The sequence below is a fragment of the Maniola jurtina genome, chromosome 22 (assembly GCF_905333055.1).
Source record: "Maniola jurtina chromosome 22, ilManJurt1.1, whole genome shotgun sequence".
Lineage (NCBI taxonomy): Eukaryota > Metazoa > Arthropoda > Insecta > Lepidoptera > Nymphalidae > Maniola > Maniola jurtina.
The window spans coordinates 8,765,029-8,787,904 of NC_060050.1; the positions used below are offsets into that span (position 1 = coordinate 8,765,029).

Below are 22,876 nucleotides of genomic sequence, written 5' to 3' on the forward strand. Positions count from 1 at the left end.
TAAAAGAAAATTAAATATCACTTGCTTTGACGGTGAATGTAAACATCGTCAGAAAATTTTTGATCATGGACCATTTCATTTAACTCACTATTTGGTGTGGGTTGGTTCACTTTGGCATAACTTGATCCAATTTCGAATTTTAAAATTTTTAATTGGCTCCAAATTTTTGAATTGTAATAAAGCATATTTTAATTGGCATTTATTTCACGCGTACCTTTTTGGAAACTTAAAAAAGAAATAAGTACAATAAAGTAATCGAATAAAAAACCTCTTCCATGGAGCACAAAAATGTGAAAGTGAATTTCGAAAAGTTATTTTTACTCGACGATAGACCGGTATTTGCTACGGAAAAGCAAAACGTGTAGACAAAACAATTTTTAGGGTTCCGTATACAAAGGGTGCCAACGGGAGCCTATTACTAAGCCTCTGCGCCTGTCCTCCGTCCGTCGATTGTCTGTCAGCGGGCTGTATCTCGTGAACCGTTATAGGTAGACGTTGTCACAGAATATGTATTTTTATTGGCGCTATAACAACAAACAATAAAAAAAAATCAATCAATGGCCGCCATGAAATTTTTTTTAAAAGGTTTTTTTATTTCTTGTATGATTGTACGAAACCCTTCGTGTGCCAGTCTGACTCGTACTTAACCGATTTTTATTTATTTAGTACTAAACTTTTATACTAACATAAAAGGAACGTGCACAAATAAGGACCCTTTATCTACAAAGAAGAGATTTATTTCATCCATAGCAAAGTATGGGGTTGAAACTTGTTTGATATGGTCTGTCACTTTCCGGTGCAAGGTAGGCTCTATTTCAATGCCTTTTGACCAGCGGCGTGCAGGTTATAGAGGCATAAAAGCGCTGCTTGCCCTGATTTCAATAGTTCAATGATCTTTTTTCATCATGACCGCTAGTAAATAGGCAATTACCTAACTTATGCCTACCCTGGCTATAGACATGGTGCACGCCACTGCTTTTGACCCTGTCGATTATCTGTGTTCAAAACAGAACTTGTCTGTATCACTACCCATATCATAAATGCGATAATATGTTTGTTTGTTGATTTATTGGTTTGTCCGTTAATCACGTTGCTACGGAGCAACGGATTGACGTGATTTTTTGCATGGGCATAGACCGTGAGAGTGACATAGGCTACTTTTTATTGCGGATAATTAAGAATTAAGATTTTCCCATGGAATTTCAAAAACCTAAATCCATGCGAACGAAGTTGCACCAGCTAGTTCCCCTTTCCCTTCCAGCTAAGTGACAAAGCTTGTGCTATGAGTAGGTACAACAATAGTGCAATGGGTGGGGTTTGAACCGCCGACCTTTTGGATTTCATTGCGCTTATGTATAATCCTCGAAGAGAGAATAATTTATAGACAAGCGCATAGCTTCTGCATCATACCATAGACCTATAATACTTTATCATACATGATTATTAAAGTTAATACCCAACATTGCATTTTCCGGAAGCTAGTCATAAAAACAACCTTGAGTTTATATCGCTACTAAAAACATTTATTACTAATTTTCGATTGTGCAATTAAAATATTAAATGAAACTATAAAAACTTCATAAAGTTTTTGTGTGAAACCCAAAATGTGAAACACAAAAATGAAATTGATCTTGCAATTTGACCAGTTTTTAAGAGAAAGGGTTACATTTTAATTTGTTTTCGAAAATGGAAAGTGGACGATCTACATTTTGACTGATTTTTGCACTTTTGAAAGCAACATTTTTTCACGGCGACGGCTTACTTAATTATTATTGTTTTTTTTTTTTGAAAAATTTATGAGTACGAATTTCGAACAGACAGGAAAAATGCACTACTTGTGTCGTTTATTTATTTTATATACTTATTATAAAGCTACTAGATGCCAGCAGCTTCGCCCGCGTGGATTTAAGTTTTTGAAAAATCCCGTGAGAACTCCTTGTTTTTCTGGGAAAAAGATTAAGTAGCCCACGTCCCCCGGATGTAACCTATCTCTTTACGCGGTAAACGCATGAACTTTTAAAAATCTCTTGGGGCGGAACTCTTTGATTTTCTGGGTCAAAAAAAGCCTCCATTCCCAGAACGCAAACTGTTTGTGTCTTTCGTCAAAATCGGTTAAATGGATGGGCCGTAAAATGTTAGCAGACAGACACAAAATCGCTTTTATAATATTAGTATGGACAAGGATATTTTTAACCGACTTCAAAAAGGAGGTGGTTGTCAATTAAAAAACGCGCGTGACGTGCGGGGCGTCCCCCGCCTCATACGCCAATTGCCATCTCGACCTGTCGTGTACTACTCTATGCTATAACTCTCGTGCCTTGTTTGTAATATGCACAACTTATCTACCATTTGCATACTTATCCAGCAGGACAGTCGAGCCCCCGAAATGAAAATGAAATAAAGTTTTACTAATTGATCTTATACGCTTGTGAGTGTGTGTGTGTGTGTGTGTGCGGCCAGCTTTACTCGTAGTTATTTTGTTTGCAACAGAACTATAAAATATAAAAATAGTACTGGGTGTAATGACCCACCATGAGTCAAGTCCCAATCGAAGCCAAAGTAAATGATTGGCATATTTTGTTTTGACTGAGAGTCCATAAATCCATTTTTAATAGGTATGATGGGTTTGCTTAACCTAAATAATGAATGGTTTCATCTATTCAGTGCTGTAACGAAACTATTTTCGCGGTCCGATTTTACGGTTTAAAGGTCACAGCTCATTTACACGACACCGTTCCCACGCAACACGCTAGGCTCCGCCTCAAATCGACGTGACTCCTAGTTGGCCACACACCGACAGCTAGCAGAAAGCTCGCTGTCCACCGATGACAGCTAGCAGTACAAGCGTCTCCCTACTGCGCGCGTTACAAGTTACAACTTGCTTGAGTGACCCGCACTGTCACGCGTAATGTAAATGTAAACGCGTAGGCCGCTCGCTTGAAGCGCGTGGTACGCGAGACGTCAACCTTCGAGTGGGCTAGATTCCGGCAAGCTCACATGCTGTGTCCTGTTTGCAGTTGTATGTTGTCATTGTAAAATGTAGGTATGTTTATTATTTTGTCGTGTAAGTGAGCTACGACCTTTATTAAACCATTTGAACCTTTTCATGTTAACCAGCACTTCAGTATGTTACTTATTACGTAAATAGGTCCTATTGATATGGCTATCCTACATCTTTTATTACTATTAGGTACCAGTTTTATAATATTTAATGGAGAAAAGATAAATAGCATGAACTTACTGACTACAAATCATAGTTCAGCTTAGGCTCTAGATCTAGAAGCTAGTTTTTTTTTTCATTTAGATTATTCTGTGACCTCTAGGCAGAAAAGATTTTAAAATTCCACGTGAGTATATGATATACCCGAATTATACACCTCTTTCTCTACTCCATTCCTTAGTTGCAAAATCTAAAAGAAAACATAATTACAGGGCAGACAGGGTACCTGTACGTGCACGACCCTTTTTCAGTTTTTTGGGCCATCCGTCCCTTTTCTCGTTCGTTAGTACATTTTCTAAATTACCCCAGAGCCACATTCCCTTTGCAGAAAGTTGGATCATGTTTACTTACTTATCATCTTTTATGAAATACTAGCTAAGTAGCTAATGCCCGCGATTCTTTCGCGTGGATATAGGTTTTTTAAAAATCCCATAGGAACGCTTTAATTTTCCAGGATAACAATTATGTTTAGCAAGAAACAGTTAAAAATAATTTTTAACTGTTTCTTGCTAAACATGAACTTCCGCAAAGTAACGCCTGATTCTATCCAATATTTAACAATTATGTGTTTAATGTTTATCCAGAGTGTAGTCTCTCTGTTTTAAATGTCGGCCAAATCCGTCCATAGTTTTTGCGTGATAGAGTAACAAACATACACACATACATACAAATTTTCGCCTTTATAATATTAGTGTGAAGTGTGCCTAGTTTTTTCCCGCGATTTCGTTGCATGTATAACGCTCGACAAATATCAAGGTTGAAATAGATCAAAGGTACATAATATTACTTGTTGATTTATTGGGATTGTGATTGATATTATGTACGAAGACTTTGGTCTTCAAGCACTGAGGCATTTCGGACGAGAAGACAATATTGAAGCTTGACGCTACCCAGCCCAGACACCGTTACATATCATATTTCTTCTTATCGGTTCCTATAATCATAGTGGCCTTCTCACTAGACTGAGTGGCAAATCGAAGACTGCGTTGCGTCATAGATTGTAAAAACTAATCGATGGATCGCGAATATATCAGTGCTATGAATAGAACAAAACAGCATCTTTTGCCCACGCGTTAGAAAAAGTGCTGCTTTAATTGCATACCCAATGTGGTTTTTTTTTTTCAATATAATCTATTGATAAGATGTATGAGTATGGAAACTTGTCAAATACTATGCGTAATCGATTCCTACGCAGTTCCTTGGCTTGGGTCATTGGCAGCGTATTTTACGAGAGTGAGTGACAAACTGAAAATATTTCATCTTGCTCGGGGCTCAAGATTAACGTTATTAGGGTTCCGTACTTCAAAAGGAAAAACGGAACCCTTATAGGATCACTCTGTCTGTCTGTCTGTCTGTTCATCCTTCCGTCCGTCCGTCCGTCTGTGTCTGTATGTCAAGAAACCTAAAAACCTAAATTTGGCAGGTAGGTAGGTCTTATAACACAGATACAGGAATAAATCTGAAAACCGCGAATTTGTGGTTACATCATTTATAAAAAAATTAAAATGTGTTTCTATATTCAAAGTAAGATAACTTTACCAAGTGGGGTATCATATGAAAGGGCTTTACTTGTACATTCTAAAGCAGATTTTTATTTATTTTTATATATAATCGTTTTTGATTTATCGTGCAAAATGTTGGAAAAAATACCCGAGTACGGAACCTTCAGTGCGCGAGTCTGACTCGTATTTGGCCGGGTTTTATTAATGACTAGCGACCCGCCCCGGCTTCGCGTGATTTATTTTATTTTATCGTGAAATGATATTATCTACACGAGTTAGATAACAACGGGGTGTCTGTCGGAAATCTCCATCAAAAATAAAAGTAATGCCACCCATGATGGCAGCGGAGCTTCTGAGATCCTTTGGAGGATAAACGTACCTATATTATATGCATATGCTCTCGCGGACGATTTTAAGGGGTCCGTACCTCAAAAGGAAAATATCGTGCAAAATGTCGGAAAAAATACTCGCACTTAGCCGGTTTTTTGAGAGAAAAAATTCCACTATACATTGGTTTCGTGTAACTTTAACCATTTATGCAGCGCACGCCACTCGAAGACGATAATTATACTTTTTAACCGGGAAATTTGAAGAACACCCACAGGCTTCCTAAAAAACTTAAATCCACGTGGACGAAGTCGCGGCCATCATCTAGTGTAAACAATAAAGACTACGGAAGAATAAAAACAATTAACACCAATGAAGTGAAAGCCGACGCAAAAATCGAAAATCGGATACCTTTTTGGAGTAAAAATTCCAGTTCGTTACGAGGACACCGGGCCGGGGCATTCACTCGACGAGGGTGTACCCCATATATTATTTAGGGTTTCGCAGTTGAAAAATAAACCCCTAAACTTAATCAAAGTCAAAGTTTATTCGAATTTGGTACTATTACAATTTTGAAAAAATAAAGATTTTTCATGATTTTTTATGAATATGAAAATCAAAAACTACTTATCTCTCATATTATTATGGTTCTCGAACGATATCTTGGTAAGTAGGTGTTTTAAAAATCATTACTAGGTTTCTATAGATTTTGCAAAAAATAGGCTAATATTATAATTACCACATACCTAGCTCCGTAGCTTGCATGAAATATTGTACTCCTACATCGACGTTTTAGATTTCGGCGTTGTAGAGCGTTGTCTCTGTCACTCATACCTGTGTGACGTTTTGTCGGTCTCAACGACAGAGACAACGCTCTACGAAACCGCTATCTCTTTCTCTTATGCTGGTTGCGGTCTTTATCTTTAGCGGTTCGAAGACGCGTTTGGGTAGAGTTCCGTAACCCTTTTTTTGTTTTTTATTTTTTTTATTTTTTTAACGCTACCCGAACGCGTTTTTTGACTCGCACTTGACCGTTCCCTATCGTTAATTTTATCTGTATTCCGAAAGCGCTCTATATTTGTACCGGGTGGTCCCGATTAATTAGTACTGTTATCACGCGACTGCCCAAAAAAACGGAGTGTATTTTTTCAAAGTTTATGTTTGTATGGTACGTAAGTTTCTTTATACCTCCATAACTTTTAAAGACCTGAACAGGTTACGACTTACGATGTATGGAGTATCGTAGGAATCCTTAAAGCGGAATTTATATTACAAAATTACCTTCATGCATGTTGAGATTAATGTTACGCAACTAATATCAATACGCACGAAATTAGACGTTTACACGTGAAATTCCTTATGAAATTAATGTCATGAAACTAATTTCGTGCCACTAAATTCGTAATGTAAACGAGGCTTAACATCATCCCGAGTGACACTGCCTATAAATTGAAAAAAAAAAAAAATCGATATAGCGCCATTTTGAAATGTGTTTTTTTAAATTTTTAGTTCGTTTTTGTAGTTTATGCAGTTTAGTTTAGTTGTTCTCAAGTTACTTATGGCGTGACGCAAGTAAAATAGGGATTAATTTTTAACCGACTTCAAAAAAGAGGAGGTTCTCAATTCGTCGGAACCTTTTTTTATATAAGATATTATGTGGCACAACTTGGAAAACGATCTTAGGTCAATGACCTCCTATGAAACTAAAGACTTATAATAAATACCTATTAAAGAAGAGTCGTCCTCAACGTTCAGAATCGTAATTTATTTCATATCTACTAATGTAGACTAGGTAGGTAGTATGAGATACATATAATGTTCCAAAAAAATAACCTTCACAGTGGTTTCTTTAAATGTAACCAGTCTATTTTTAGACTATAATAACTTAAAATGGCGTCCATGCAATTTTCCTTAATCTTCAACTTAACTCTTCAGGCTATAGACCGTGAATTACGAGACTTCTTAGGTCTAGAATCTAGATAATATTATGATGGATAGACTTATTATACAAAAAACGCATTTTATGCTTATTCAAATTCGCTTCTTAAGATATGCATTGAACATTATATTAAACTAGATGTTGCCCGCGACTTCGTCCGCGTGGATGTAGGTTTTAAAAATCTTGTGGGAACTCTTTGCTTTTTCTAGATAAAAAGTCGCATCTATGTCAATTTCCGGGCCGCAAGCTACCTCTGTACCAAATCCATACTAATATTATAAATACGAAAGTGTGTCTGTCTGTTTAACTGTCTGTCTGTCTGCTACGTTTTCACGGCCCAACCGCTTAACCGATTTTAATGTTTGGTACAGACTTGGGATACATCCCGGGGAAGCAAAGAGTTCCTACAGGATTTAAAAAATCGAAATCCACGCGGGCGAAGTCACGGGTATCCCCTAGTTTCATATACCTAAATCGGTTAAGCGGGTGGACCTTTAAGAATCCCATGGGAATTCTCTGATTTTCCGGGATAAAAAGTAACCTATGTCCGTCCGAGGGATGCGAGCTAACTCCGTGCCTTTCATCAGAATCGGTTAAACTGTTGGGCCGTGAAAAGCTAGCTGACGGACAGAGAGACAGACAGACACACTTTCGGATTTATAATATTAGTATGGATTGTTATTTATTTGTGAAAATACTCACCGAGGTTAACCTGTGCGAGAACTATGACAGCTGTTATGTTCGCAATGCAAAGTTAATTAATTTCGCCCACTCTTCAGAGCACTCAGGTTGTTTATATAAAGCAATATATTTGTAGTGTTTTTGTATAACCAAAGAAAAGCTCTAAGCTAAAAATGAGCTATCTTCATAATAAAGAGCAAAAAATACATTAAAACTAAAAGGTTTTTTACTTTCAAAACTACGCGTGGGTATGTACTAATCCATACTAATATTATAAATGCAGTGTGTCTGTTTGTCTGTTTGTTGTCTGTTAGCTTTTTATGGACCAACAGTTTAACCGATTTTGATGAAATTTGATACCAAGTTAGCTTACATCCGGGGAAGGACGTAGGCTACTTTTTATCCCGGAAAATCAAAAAGTTCCCTCGCGATTCTTAAATGCCTATCCGTTTAACCGATTTATATGAAATTTCGTACAGAGATAGCTTACATCCTTGAAACTGACACAGAAAACTTTTTATCGCGGAAAATTCAAAGAGTTCCTACGGGATTTTTAAAGAACCTGAATCCACGCGGACGTAGTGGCGGGCATCAAGAGACGTCAAGTTGCAAATTACATGGTTCGTAATTGTTTTTCACCCTTGAATTATAGCGTGATATATTTTTAGAACTGGTTAAGATAAAAATATTATATTATTTTGGTAACAATGTACATTGCACTCATTTTTTACGGTACAATTTTTTTTAAATAATATTATAGACTAGTCACTAGAGGATGCCCGCGACTTCGTCCGCGTGGATTTAGATTTTAAAAGATCTCGTGGGAACTCTTTGATTTTCCGGGATAAAAAGTTGCCTATGTCAATAACAGGGACGCAAGCTACCGCGGTACCTTTCATACAAATTGGTTAAGCAGACGGGTTTTAGGGAATCCCATGGGAACTGTTTTGATTTTCCGAGATAAAAAGTAGCCTACGTCCTTCCCCGGGATGTATCAAATTTCATCAAAATCGGTTAAACTGTTGGGCCGTGAAAAGTAGCCTATGTCCGTCCCCGGGATATAAGCTAACCCTGTACCAAATTTCGTCAGAATCGGTTAAACTGTTGAGCCGTGAAAAGGTAGCAGACAGACAGACAGACACTCTTTCGCATTTATAATATTAGTATGGATTTAAAACTATTTTCGTTCACGTCCGCAACTTTTCGCAAAGCGGGCCGAAAATATCCGATTACCTTTTTAATCGGCGCGGCCATTGTGTTTAAATTAGTATATCGAATGCAAAAGTTATTTTTAGCTACAACACTTGTGCATATTGTCATATTGAATAATTTTATTCATTCGGAAAGACAGCTACTATTTGGGTTAAAATATTGAGACAACTGTGTTTAAAAATAGTAAAAATATTACGCAAAGAATTGAACTGTCAGAGCAATATCGCTGAGTAAAATTTAATTTTTATTCATTTTATTTAATGGAAACACAGAGTACAATATTTAAATGACAGGCAATACATATAAATAAAACAAATGTGTTGCAATTTATTTCTCACCAAAGTGGAGGTTTTTGTGAATTTTTTTCATGGAAAGGAGAATAACATGAACAGATGCCATATCTCTTCATTATAGGAACCCTTATAGGATCACTTTGTTGTCTGTCTGTTTGTCTGTAAGTCCGTCTGCCGTGCCTGTCAGGAAAACCTATAGGGTAATCATGAAATTTGGCAGGTAGGTAGGTTTTATAGCACAAATAAAGGGAAAAATCCGAATACCGTGAATTTATATCACACAAAAACAAATTAAAATGTGTTCACAAAAAATTTAATTCACTAAATCACATATAGATGGCGCAGACTGTTATTAACTTGCAAAGTTCTCATAAAGCTATTAGGTATATCTTGTACGATGGTACGGAACCCTTCCCATGCGAGTCCGACTCGCACTTGACCGGTTTTTTAAATTAATTAAAAATGTTAGAATAAAACTTCAAGCTAGCCTCATCTAATTACTATAATAAATATGCCTACGTGGATTGGTTCCAGGGTGATCCGTTACGCAAAAAATGAGCTGGCTCTTATGTCACCAGATGAGGTCATTAACCGTGGAAAAATGTCTAGTAACAATTTTTTAGCACTAAACATCCATGGCCCCTGGGCTTCCACAGCAAAGGGAACAAAAATGTACCTAACTCTCGAAAATTTTCAAAAAAATTGTCATTTCAAAATCATTTACTTGGAGGGGAAAGGGGAATATTAATCATGACTAACATGGCTAATATTGTTTAAAAATAAATAAAAAATCGGTTAAACGGATGGGCCGTGAAAAGACAGACCGACAGACACACTTTTGTATTTATAATATTATTATGGAAGTATGGATTATGGAAGTGGTAGTAAAGTTTAGCTATTTCTGAGGTTGTAAAATTTCCAGTATCATGTTTATAGGTAGGTATTGGATTTAGATGGTTTGTGTATTGTTGCTGTGGCTGTATTTCCTCGGCCCCAATGATGCATGTGATTTGATTTTAACTAACACTTTACGAGCGTTTGGCGATTTGTTTATCAATTTCATGTGGTTACTGCGAGCTCAAAATGTACAACGTAAATGTTAAATCTATTACTGTCGTAAAATGTGCTACAAGAACGCGACAGTTCGAGATGGCAATCGGGGTATGGCACGTCACCCACGCTATCCCGTACCGGGTTAGCGCGGGAGCTGTGCGGGCTTGCGGGGCGTCTCCACCTCGATTGCCCAACTGGACAGTTGGGCAATCGAGGATTTGGTCTTGAGTGATCTTGGACATTGTCTAGTATTATTCCAAAGAAAATATTTAAAAAAAACTAGAGGATGCCCGCGACTTCGTCCGCGTGGATTTATGTATTAAAGATCCCGTGGGAACTGTTTGATTTTCCGGGATGAAAAGTTGCCTATGTCAATTACAGGGACGCAAGCTACCTCGGTACCAAACATACAAATCGGTTAAGCGGATGGGTTTTCGGGAATCCCGTGGGAACTCTTTGATTTTCCGGGATAAAAAGTTGCCTATATCCGTCCCCGAGATATAAGCTGACCCTGTACCTTTCGTCAGAATCGGTTAAACTGTTGGGTCGTGAAAAGGTAGCAGACAGACAAGACAGACAGACACACTTTCGCTAATATTAAGTATGGATTAGACTTTATACTTTGACGTAAGATATTTTACACTTTTATTACCTTGTTAAATCTCCCAAAGCCTCCATGATGCAAACTTCATAGTCGCAAATCGTTCCTCCCTGTGTTGGGAACATATTGTTCCAGAAAAGTAGTTGCAGAGAAACTTTTAGCTAATAAAATAACAAAAACTGGTACACGTTGGCTTTTAGACCATTAGTTTAAGTTTTCTGAAGGTTTAAGTACCTTTTTTTTAACTACTTGTATGAACAAAACTTTATAAGTACTGCCAGTTTTTTTTTTGCGGATATATAGCTGCATTTGTCACGTAAGCTATAATCAAAAACAAGTTCAATAAATTACATAAAATGTTGCATAACATTCTATAGACTGACCTTACATTACCATATAACTTATTGATGAAGCCTTAAAATGAACCGTCGGGACACTTGTAAACCAGTTTGACTAAAAATATAAATAGCCGAGTCAGTCATAAGTTATTTTTAGCCGTATTTGCCAACTAAAGTCCAAGTGGGTATAAATAACATCACCAAAAAAAAAATCATGCAGCAAAAACTAAACATACCTACTTACCTTTTTTTGTTGGCTATGTTATAGTCCGCGACAGATCGAGATGGCAATCGGATTATAAGGCGGGAGGGTACCACGCACACCCGTACAACACCCGCGCTCGCCCGCACCGGGTTAGCACGGGGGCTGTGCCCGGAATTTACCACGCACACCCGCACAGCATCCGCACTCGCCCGCACCGGGTTAGCCCGCGATTGCCATCTCGACCTGTCGCGTAGGTACTATAGTTGCGGTTATTTTATGAATATTTTAATGAACTAGCTGAATTTTACCGGCTTCACTCGAGTGGAATTTCTAAAGATCCGTTCTTGCATTCAAAATCGCTGGACCCAGCGCTTTGAATTGAACTTTATTATGTCAGTCAGTAAGTTACTAAGTCAGTTTCCTTTTTTATATACCTAAATATAAAGAATCGTAGTGAAGAAATTACCTATACCTAGTACACGACAGGTCGAGATGGCAATCGTGGGCACAGCCCCCGTACTAACCCGGTGCGGGTGCTGTGCGGAAAGAAAAAAATTTTTAGCCCGGAAAATCAAAGCATTTCCACGGAATTTTTAAAACCTGCTTAGGTATAAAATGCAACAATATATGGATTTCTGGCTACATGAATACATGTATTTCAAACTAAATTCTTGTAAAATACAAATAAATTAAGATAATATCAAAGTTCGTGACATTCATAGTTGCAAAATGGATTAGGTATAACGTCATATTAAATTACATAATAATACCCAAATATAATTTAAGACTATTCTGTTTTTATTTAATCTAACCGGTTTCTCTTCCCAGGCTTATTTTAAGTGTAATGGCATAACTTATTTTATTAGTATGTATAATATATTTTGTAATCATATTAAGTTTATTTTCAGACATTCTTCCGAATGTTGGGAAACTTTTGCAATATTGTTCTACAGCAAGATCCCACTGCCGACAGACCTTTTTTTAACCGACTGCGGCAAAGCCAAAAGGAAGGGTTATGATTTTCGCAGTCTATGTATGCATGTGTGTATGTATGTATGTATCTAGATTCTGTGTGTTCCACCGTAGTGCCTAAACTACTGGGCCGATTTTGATGAATAAGGTGTCAAATGATTCGCTGTAAAAGTCCGTGCGACATCCATACTAATATTAAATCCGAAAGTGTGTCTGTCTGTCTGTCTGTCTGTTTGCTACCTTTTCACGGCCCAACAGTTTAACCGATTCTGACGAACTTTTGGTACAGTGTTAGCTTATATCCCGCGGACGGACATAGGCTACTTTTTATCCCGGAAAATCAAAGAGTTCCCTCGGGACGTCGAAAAACCTAAATCCACGCGGACGAAGCCGCGGGCATCAGCTAGTTTAATCTAAAAAAACCAATGACAAAACAAAATTATTATGAACCTGTTGCCAAAAATTCAAGTTTCTAACCCGAGTGGCTGTGTGAGTTCACGACAGTTAGGGAACTTCTAACAAAACGTCGAGGCTTCGACGTCAATGACAGCGTCAAATGTTAGTTAACATTTGACGCGGGTAGCCCTAAAGTAGCCCTATTTTAACAACCCCCGACCCGAAAAGAGGGGTATTATAAGTTTGACGTGTGTATCTGTGTATCTGTCTGTGGCATCGTAGCTCCTAAACGAATGAACCGATTTTAATTAAGTTTTTTTTGTTTGAAAGTTTGCTTAATCGAGTGTTCTTAGCTATAATCCAAGAATATCGGTTCAGCCGTTTGAAAGTTATCAGCTCTTTTCTAGTTACAGTAACCTTCACTTGTCGGGGGTGTTATATTTAATTTACACTTGTCCGATTTTATGACACCAGAGCCTAATATTTGACATATACCGTCAAATATACGGTCAATGTGGGATCAAACCGAGAGTTCCCTCACTTTAGTTCACTTTGACTGTATATTGATAGATTATTCAGTCAGTCAGGACAATCTTTTCATTATGTAGAAGACAAGCCTCTTTATAAGTGTAGGCAGATTTAATTTTCTCTGAAGGTTTCTTTGTAGGTAAGCGCCGTAAAAGCGTTTCCTTTGACGATTTGATTACAAATCGTCGTTATTATACCGCTAAATGATTTAACGAACCTGTTTAGAATTATGTATGTAGGATAAATTAAACCGCTAAATCCATTTCGGATTGGCGCACTGTTATCGTTGACTTATCTTTACTTACCATTAGGTAAAGTCATACCCAGACGCTAAGGTTCGACTCATAAAACCTTGTTATCAAAGAAGTCGTACCTAATTAAAAAAAACAGCCAAGTGCGAGTCGGGTCTGGCTCTTTTAGGGTTCCGTACATAATTATGAACAACATAATTATTTTGGGTGTTTGGGTTATGTCAGTCATCTTGGTTCTCCTGCGGATCTCCTCATTTCGGATCTAATCTCTCAGGGAAACTCCTAACATAGTTCTCTCCATAGCTCGCTGAGTGACTTTGAATTTGTGGACAAGGCCGTTTGTTAATGTCCACGTTTCAGCACCATAACGCATTATGTATTTATTATACAGCAATATCATCATAAGTGAATAATTTAATTGTCAGTTACTAAGTTTTTATTATCTACTAGCTGGTACAATCTATCTCCATTCTAAATTTCAGCCAAATCTGCCTAGTAGTATTTGCGTGAAAGAGTAACAAACATCCATACATACGTACTGACAAAAATTCGCGTTTATAATATTAGTAGGATTCAGCAATATTATCATTAGTGAATAATTGTCAGTTACTAAGTTTTCACTATCTGTAGTCGTTTGTACATCAGTGACTATTCTAAATATAGACTTCCTGTATTCGTTTTAAAAATAAACGCTATGTATTGTGTAATTAATGTTAATACACAGAGAGGTGCCATATTAATATTGTTTATAAATGCTATACTGACGTCCGATTCTGAAAAGTTCTTTTGAGTTATCAACAAAATGAGAAAATTTTCAAAAACTGATATTTCTAAGAAATAATCCTCTATATCAAACAAAACTTTGGTCCGACATAGCATTATTTTTTAGAAATAACAGTTTTTGAAAATTCCTACGTTTCGTTGTTTTACAAACTGCTACTATAAATAATGCTGTGTAGGACCAAACTAAAATCTTTGATTCTACATAATATTATTTTTTAGAACCATCAGTTTTTGGATAATTCCTATATTTTTTGCAATAATTCAAACAGGCAATACTTTTTGCAGATAAGTAAGTTTTTTAGAAATATAACGACATACAGACTAGAAGTAGGTAGAGTAGAAGGATACAGAATTGGTGTTAGCTTAAACTTTGTCCTAAGGTTCGGTCTCGGGCACGCACATCTAACTTTTTGAACTTACTCAAGTATGCTTTAAGCAATTAAATAGTGTCAAAAGTGGAAAGTCCGCATAATACGCACTTGACTAGCGTCGTAGATTATAACCTGACTCGCACTTGGCCGGTTTTTTATCAATAATTGATAATAATCAATATTAATAAAAACCTGTTTTTATTCAGTAGAATAAGTATTTTATTCTATCTTTCTTTCTTTCTTATCGAATACCTTATTTTTTTTTTAATTTATTTATTTAAAGTGCAAAAAAAGCCTTATACAATATATCTCGCCAAACTGCGTTGCTGTTTGTTGGCGAGTTAGCGCTCTATAGTTCTAAGCATAATCTGTAACGTTAAATATAATTAAATAAATATACTCACTTATTACTATTTTACAATTTCTTAAAATCTACTATAGCCAATCAGTCAGCGAAGTAGTAAAATGTATACCAAAAAATGGGTTTGATATGACTCAATGGAAATATTTACTCATTTGGACAATTCAATTTGAACCACAGAATTAATTTAAATATTGGGCTTTAAACTCTACAGGTAGACAGGTGATAATAACCTGTAGGAAGTATGCTTCTAATTAAGCCATGTTATCAGTTGTGCCGTCTAAATTTCGAGTGTCAGCGAAATTAATTTATTCATAGGTGTCTTTATTAATTTATTTTATCAAAATTTATCAGTTTTATCAATTTATTTATAACGTGGCGTTAGATAGTATCTAAAATTGGCTTATTAATTTATACGGTTGCTACGGTATTTTAAGTGTCAAATAAATCATTTATTTGACGCCGCATAGCTGCTGCGTCGTGCTGTACCTGGGCAATTGCGTACATTTGCGCTGGGACGGGGCATGGGCACCGTGACCATCCAGGGGCCGTGCTCATCCCGTGCACAAATATGCTGTCAATTGTCCAGCGACCCTATACGTAGGTATACGGCATCAATATACGTGATTTGTCACATAATTAAGAAATTTAAGTGGGTGTTTCGACGTTTATGATATTGATACCTACGATAATAATTTTATAATAGACCCCTTTAAATATTATACCATAACAACGATCGTCGCTAAGGAGAAAATTGTTTACAAAATCAAAAATTTTCAACGCAATTTTTCTTTTAATAGATGAAGGAAACAGAATAATGAAACCATAAAAATGAGATAATTAACTAAAAAATGGTAAAAGAGATCGTGAATGCGATTCTCTCGTCAAACTTTGCCAAGACTGTTCATCGCAAAGAAAGATCATATGCAAACAAAGCAAACTTCAGAAAGAGACGTGGAAACCGAATACACAAAGCACAAAATGAACAATCTAGTGAATCTATGGACAATGCTCAAGCACACAAGATTAAAATACATCAAAAAAGAATAGTTCTTAACTTTAAAAGGCCTATATTAGTTTCATTCCTTATTTTTTACGTATGTTTATTTAATGTGATAATTGAGTGTGATGTTAGTGCTAATAATTATAATGTGAAATCATCTAAAGACACAATAAGTCAATATAAAATAAACAATTTAAATGGAGATGTCGTGAAAGTATGGCGACGTAATTTAGATAACAAGGTTCTTAACAAAAATCTTGTCAAGAGCACCACATCAGCGCAAGATGCAAATGAGGAAGAAAAATCTGAAAAATACTCTATGCCTGATGTACTGGAATTGAATAAATACTACACGTATCATAAAAGCAAAGAAAATATTACAAATGATACGGAGACGGTAATCGTAGTTAAAGACATTTATGATGACGTCCGGGCAATAGGCTATCCGCATGATTTAGCACATAATCATTATTATGTGAAAAGAACCAATTTCAATCTTAGAGCCGAAACTCATCAATTTCATGAAAAAATATTAAAACTTGGAGTTTTGCTGCCCGCTGATCCATCCGAAGTTTTTTCGTTATCTAAAGTTTTGCCGATAGTAGAGATGGCGATACCTGCTATGACAAAACCCGATGGACCGTTACCTGGATGGAAAATTCTTGTAGACTACAGAGATACAAGATGTTCATCTGTATATGGACCTCTTGCAGCATTCGAATTTTACGTCAATGGCTCTGCTGGTGAGTTGTTATTAAATTTTAATTGTAAAGCTTTCTGATATGTTTTATTTTACGAAATCTCACTTTTACTTAGAAACTTACTGGTAAAGGAATAATTTCGTACATTGTTTCCTATGGCTTTCACTCACAGAAGTTTTGAATTTTTTTTAATACTTAACATTTTAAAACCATATTACTGTAATATCATGCATAATATAGTTCTTTTTTGGCATTTACTAAAATATTATCGTTGTAACGATACCGGATTAACTTGTAAAATATTGTATAGTGACATCGGATTAACTTGGTAGTTTTGAATCGTACATCTCAAATTATTGCATTTAGAAATTCTCTATGCATGTAGGGTAGGTCTTTCTATAAGGAGAGAAAAACATAAAAACTGAAGCTGCTATAGATTAAGTATTTATTTTAGCGAGTGTTACGAAATAGCTTTCGAAACTTCTGTGTATGCTGATAAATGCTGTGCTGAGCATTCACTTCAAACAAAATATTAAGCATTCGCCGTTCTTAAATTTAGACTAACAAGGAATAGTTTTAGTTTTTTTACAAGTGAATGTTCAGGTTTATCAGCACATTCAGGCGAAAATAAAGTTCGGAAGTTTAGATGTTTGGGAGATGAAAGTTGACGTTTTTGCAGATGCCTTCATCGGACCGGGCTGTGAATATGTAATAGCTCCCGTGGCAAGATATGCTGGACTTTGGCGTATACCTGTCATTACCGCTGGTGCTCAGGCTGAGGCTTTTGGCTACAAGCAACCAAGTTACATGACCTTAACACGAATGATGGGAAGCTATACGCAGGCAGGGGTCGCCATCAGGAAAATCTTTGAGGTAAACAACGGACATTTTGTCATTTCGTATGAATCTTAGTTTGATGTTGTACTGTTTGTAAATGTTTTATGCTTCAAGATAAGTTTAAAAACTGTTACATAAGTGTTTTATTTTCGTTACTGTGTTCATTTGCTTTGCTTGTTTATTTAAATTAATTAATTAAAGCTTCTCTGTTATTTAACTTATAGATCATGTTCTTAATTTTTTTACCACGATTATTACCAAACAATTGAGGCAGTCCCAAATCCCAATATTTTGTTTAGTTCTCATATTGAAATCATCTTCCGTGATCTGTGTTTCCTACCAATTACAGTCCGCATATCTTTAAAACAAGAGTGAATAGGCAGGCCACTTCTAGGTAAACGCGTCCCATCGTAGGCCATACCATAAATTACCTTCTGGTGTGATTATGGTCGAGCGTATGCCTATAATGAATAAAAAAAGTGATTTTTGAAAATTTATTATACATCTAACATGTAGCAGTAATAAGTTTCTATAACTGTAGCTTTACAGTTTGTATGATTTCTAAAAAGTTAATCGCTAGTGTGAAACTATGATTTTCTGAGTCTATTTTACTACGGCAAAAGGATACACAAGTAGGTTGTTATTTGACCATATTATTTTTAGATGAAATTTAAATAATGGATTTAACATCCGTTCATTCCGTATCTTGGAAATCTAAATAATAGATCTAGCATAACATTTATTTTTGTAATGGTTTTACTTAAATATTTTGTAGCTTTATTTTGATATAATCTATTGAATACTGATGATAATAAGCGTAAATAATCCTAAATTTGAGCTTAAATTAAACCTGAAGTCCAAGCTCAATCTGTGATTTTATTGGTTAGAAGGTTTTCGAACTATGAATGAAATAGTAATACATCCTAATTCCTATTAATATAATATAACTTATAAATGTGAAAGTTCTGATGTTTCGATGTTTGTTACTCCTTCGGACCACAATGACTGAACCGATTAGACTGAAATTAAAAATGGAGATACTTAGCTCATATTATCCTGTATTAACCACGCACGTTTTTATCCCGGTATATCAAAGATTTACTGCAACATTGAAAAAAAAAATCCTTGCGGATGAAATCGCAGGCATCATTTAGTACGAATATAATTAGGTATTAATTAATTTATGTATTTAGCGGTAATAGTTTCTGTGTAAGATGTATAATAAACAGGCGAACAAACAGACATGAAGATATTAAAATGGTTCCTTGTTCTATTACGAACTCCTAAAAACACACACAGCAGGTAGGCTATTATTGGGCTATAGATATGATAATTTAAATAATGGATTTAGTATCCGTTCATTCCGTATCTTGGAAATCTAAATATAGTTAGCATAAACATTTTTTATAGTTTTGCTTAAGGGAAGTGTATTTGTAGTGCACTTTGAAGTATCTACGTAACGAAGTTTGATTTTATTTAAATATCAAGAAATTGAAATCAATGAAATTTTAAAGACACGTTCTAGAAACTAATGTCTCTATTTGTAGTTTATCAGATTTTACATGTATGACATTTTATTTTACTTTACATGTTTAATAACGAAGTACTTATTAAAATAAAATACAAACTTCAAATTTTTAGGAACGCGTAGGAGCTCTCGAAGTAGAATTTTCTTAAAGCTTTTGAAAGTGCAATTTACGTGCCCCTTAAATACTTATACTGATTATAAATTAATACACATACATAATTGTTTTTGCAAAATATGACTATGAAATGGTATATTAAAACTTAAAACCCGACCACAATTATTGTGACATCTCTCTCGCAGTTTTTGCAACGCTTAGTACGTACACTAAGTCGCGAGTGTCATCTAGCGAGTATCGTAATCTTAGTAAATAATATTATGAATGAAGTTGTTGCCGGAAGGGACTTAATTGAAATGCTTGACACCTAACTCGTACGTGCAATGCATGATTACATTATTAAACGAGTAGGTAATTCCGCACGTGCTTTTTATTTAAATGATTCAATTAACATAAAGGTTAGGCTGAAGGCAGGCTTCTAGAAGGCATTCAAAAAACCTTTCTTCTCTCTCTGGGCTGGTTTCCGCACTTAAACGTTTCCGTCTGTTGTGCGTTTTTCCAATGTTTGAACCTTTGTTCAAACATTGGATTTTCTAATTTGAAAATGTTTGTAATCATGTAAAATTACCACTCAAACATGTATTTATTAGTGTTGATTTTGAACGTATAATTTATGTTGGCGTAGTCAAAAATCAATTGTTAAAAATGAAATAAAATCGATTTTGACTACAGGCACTCCTAGGAATAAAATCGACTTAAGATTCTAAAGGGTGAAACCACATTAATATCCTTTACTAAGGTCTATACATACTAAAAACTTCTTTAATGTAGGTATAAAGCTTTTATTATTATACGTCACTAGCTGATGCCCGCGACTTCGTCGGGTGGATTTTTATTTTTTTGAAAAGCTCGTGGAAACTCTTTGATTTTCCGAGATAAAAGTAACCTACGTCACTCTCCAGGTCTTAAACTATAACCATTCAAAAAATCACATCGATCCGTTGCTCTGTTGCGACGTGATTGAAGGACGAACCAATAAACAAACACACTTTCGCATTTATAATATGATGATATGATTCTTAACGGAATTGTTTACCGTTATCTTATTTTCATTTTGTGATTGTAATTTCTTGGCATTAATCGTTTCATTTGTGATCTGATTTAAATTTTGTTAACGTCCTCTTTCAGAGATTTGAGTTTAAAGGACGATTTTCTGCTAACCGTGAATGCTCAAGACCGTGCCATGTTCGGGCAATATATTTGCGCCCAGGCGGAGTACTTACGCTAAAGGTTCAGTGCCGCACTCGTGCTCCATCCAGGCAAAAACGGATGTCACGTTATTAAAATGGGCTAAAAAAAAAAATTATTTTATACTTATTAGCCCGTTTTAAAAACATGGTACTTTAATTTTTTTTACTTTTTACGTAAACAACAAATTTATTTTACAATTTTTTAACATAAAAATAGAGTACTGCGGGAAAATATATTTGATTAAAAAAAATTGAAAAATATTTGTCGCATTGATCGCCTTCCGTACAGCGAGCGTGACGTTAATAATAAATTAATTAAATAAGTATGTTGAAAATTTCGTTCTTTTAATTATTCTAGCCCCATAAACTACCGCTATAAAAAAAACATCATTTTATTGCTACAGTTCAAGAGCCAATTTGCTAAGAATGTCACCTTAACCTTTTGCTTATCTAGATAGACGTTTATCTGGTATCTTCCACAAATAGCTTTAAGAGGGGTCTCTCCGTCACTCGCTTCATACAAACGTAGTTCCAATTTCATTTGAATACTAAGCAACCAAAGTCCATGAAATTTTGCAGACATATTCTAGAAACTAATATCTATGTCTGTGGTTTTCCAGATTTCTGTTAAAATATTCGGTTTCAAAGTTACGCGGTCTTAAAAATTTACATACAAAACTTTGAGCCCCTGTAATTTTAAAACTACATATTTTTAGAAAAATCTAAAACACCACAGACACAGACATTAGTTTCTAGAATATGTCTGCAAAATTTCATGGACTTTGGTTGCTTAATATTCAAATGAAATTGGAACTACGATTGTATGAAGCGAGTGACGGAGAGAGACCTGTTAAATCTTTCCGTTCATGCATTTTTATTAAAAGATCGCCTTATACGATCGTATTCATAATAATAATTATTAATCTTCTAATATATTTTTTTTTATTACTATTTGCTCTATAAGGGATTCACTGATATGTTCTTTGTGAAAGAATGCATTTCGATTTGAAAAAAAAAATCTTATGACCTATTTATATTTTTTTTTACTAACTCTAGGCAAGCAATTATATGTAAATATTTTTTTTTGTTTATTTTACAACTACTTATAAAAGTTTTTTACAAATTGATATTTAAAAAAAAGTGGTGGTACCCTATGTGGTAATTAACGGAATAAGTTATCTCCATTCCAAATAGAGGTTATATTATTGTGGCGTGGAGGAGTAACAAACATCCAAACTTTCACATTTATAATATTGCACTAAACTGTTTATTATAGTAATAAAAATAAACAGTGCATAATCTTTTTTATCACATTGTAGTAAAAAATACACAGATACTATCATTTCTTTTATGATTTTTTTAATTGTTTATTTAAGGTAATTTATTCCTTTCATGTAATAATATTATTATCTGTTCTCCTTTCATATAATATTATAATATTATTAGTGTAAGTGTAGTTGTTTTTAAATCTTGCTGTCACTTGTGCATTTTGAACTGATAACTAATATCTACCGAAACAAGGAACACTTTTTTACTTTTTATTTTGAGTAGGTATATGTGTGTTTTATGGATTGTCCAGCCTACTGAGTGTTCAACACTGCATGATACCATCGAGCTCATTGACATTTATTTTTATAATTCAATGAAGATTTTTTTATGAAAAATATTTAAATATCACTCAGTGAAGCAGCAATGTAGACCGAACCAATGCAATGTCAAATTACCTCGGTGGCTATTAGTTCAGTGTTGAACACTGAGATAACGAATCACCCAGCTGATCATTGCTTATTTTTGTGTTAAGCTAATACTTATTTTCTTTTTCTAGAAACTTGTTGGATTGTGAATTGTAATAAAATATATTACACCCACTGATTATTTTGTTGTTATTTTGACTTTCTTGTTTTCGTCTGCTGTGTTTTATGGATTTTACGACTCATCTTGTGTATTTGGAATATAGAATTATTATGAATGTTTTCAATCCGATTTCCTATATTTAAAAATAAGATATTTATATCTTAAGTTGGAATTTGGAATACTGTATTTTTGATTCAATATTTTTCTAGTCACGTTATTTTTTTAGCACGTTGAAGTAAATGACGGTTCATTTGTTACAGGAGTTCAACTGGCGGAAACTCGGGATGCTCTACCACAACTATGCCTCTTCCTCCGGTAAAGGCAACAGCGCTTGCTTCATGACCCTCAGTGCAGTCTTCACAGTGCTCCAGAAGAAGGGAACTGGCAATATCCCGAACATCCCCTTTGACGAAACTTTGTTAACAAGGGCAAAAATAAAAGAGCTCCTCCAAAAACTTTCTCGTAGCACAAGAAGTGAGTATAAGGGAGAATCCACACAACCATGACCACACAACAACCACACCATAACCACACTACAACCACACCATAACCACACCACAACCACAACATGTATAAAATAAAAGTTTTATTTATACGGATCTCTGATCGTCGCCA

At 35.3% G+C, this 22,876-nt stretch overlaps 1 protein-coding gene across 7 annotated transcripts in view; it reads left to right on the forward strand.

The window, feature by feature from the left end:
* Positions 1-22,876, forward strand: part of LOC123876988 (atrial natriuretic peptide receptor 1) — a 167,112-nt gene that overhangs the window by 95,174 nt on the left and 49,062 nt on the right. For 3 of the 7 annotated variants that reach the window (XM_045923457.1, XM_045923458.1, XM_045923459.1), the window contains exons 2-4: positions 15,834-16,779; positions 17,417-17,610; positions 22,522-22,735. The exons of 1 other annotated variant lie outside the window; for it this stretch is intronic. In XM_045923457.1, the coding sequence (XP_045779413.1) occupies positions 15,885-16,779; positions 17,417-17,610; positions 22,522-22,735 (1,303 nt within the window). In that variant the 5' untranslated portion in view covers positions 15,834-15,884. Of the gene's footprint in view, positions 1-15,833; positions 16,780-17,383; positions 17,611-22,521; positions 22,736-22,876 lie in introns of all 7 variants that reach the window. 3 more of the 7 variants (XM_045923463.1, XM_045923462.1, XM_045923461.1) reach the window with 2 other exon arrangements.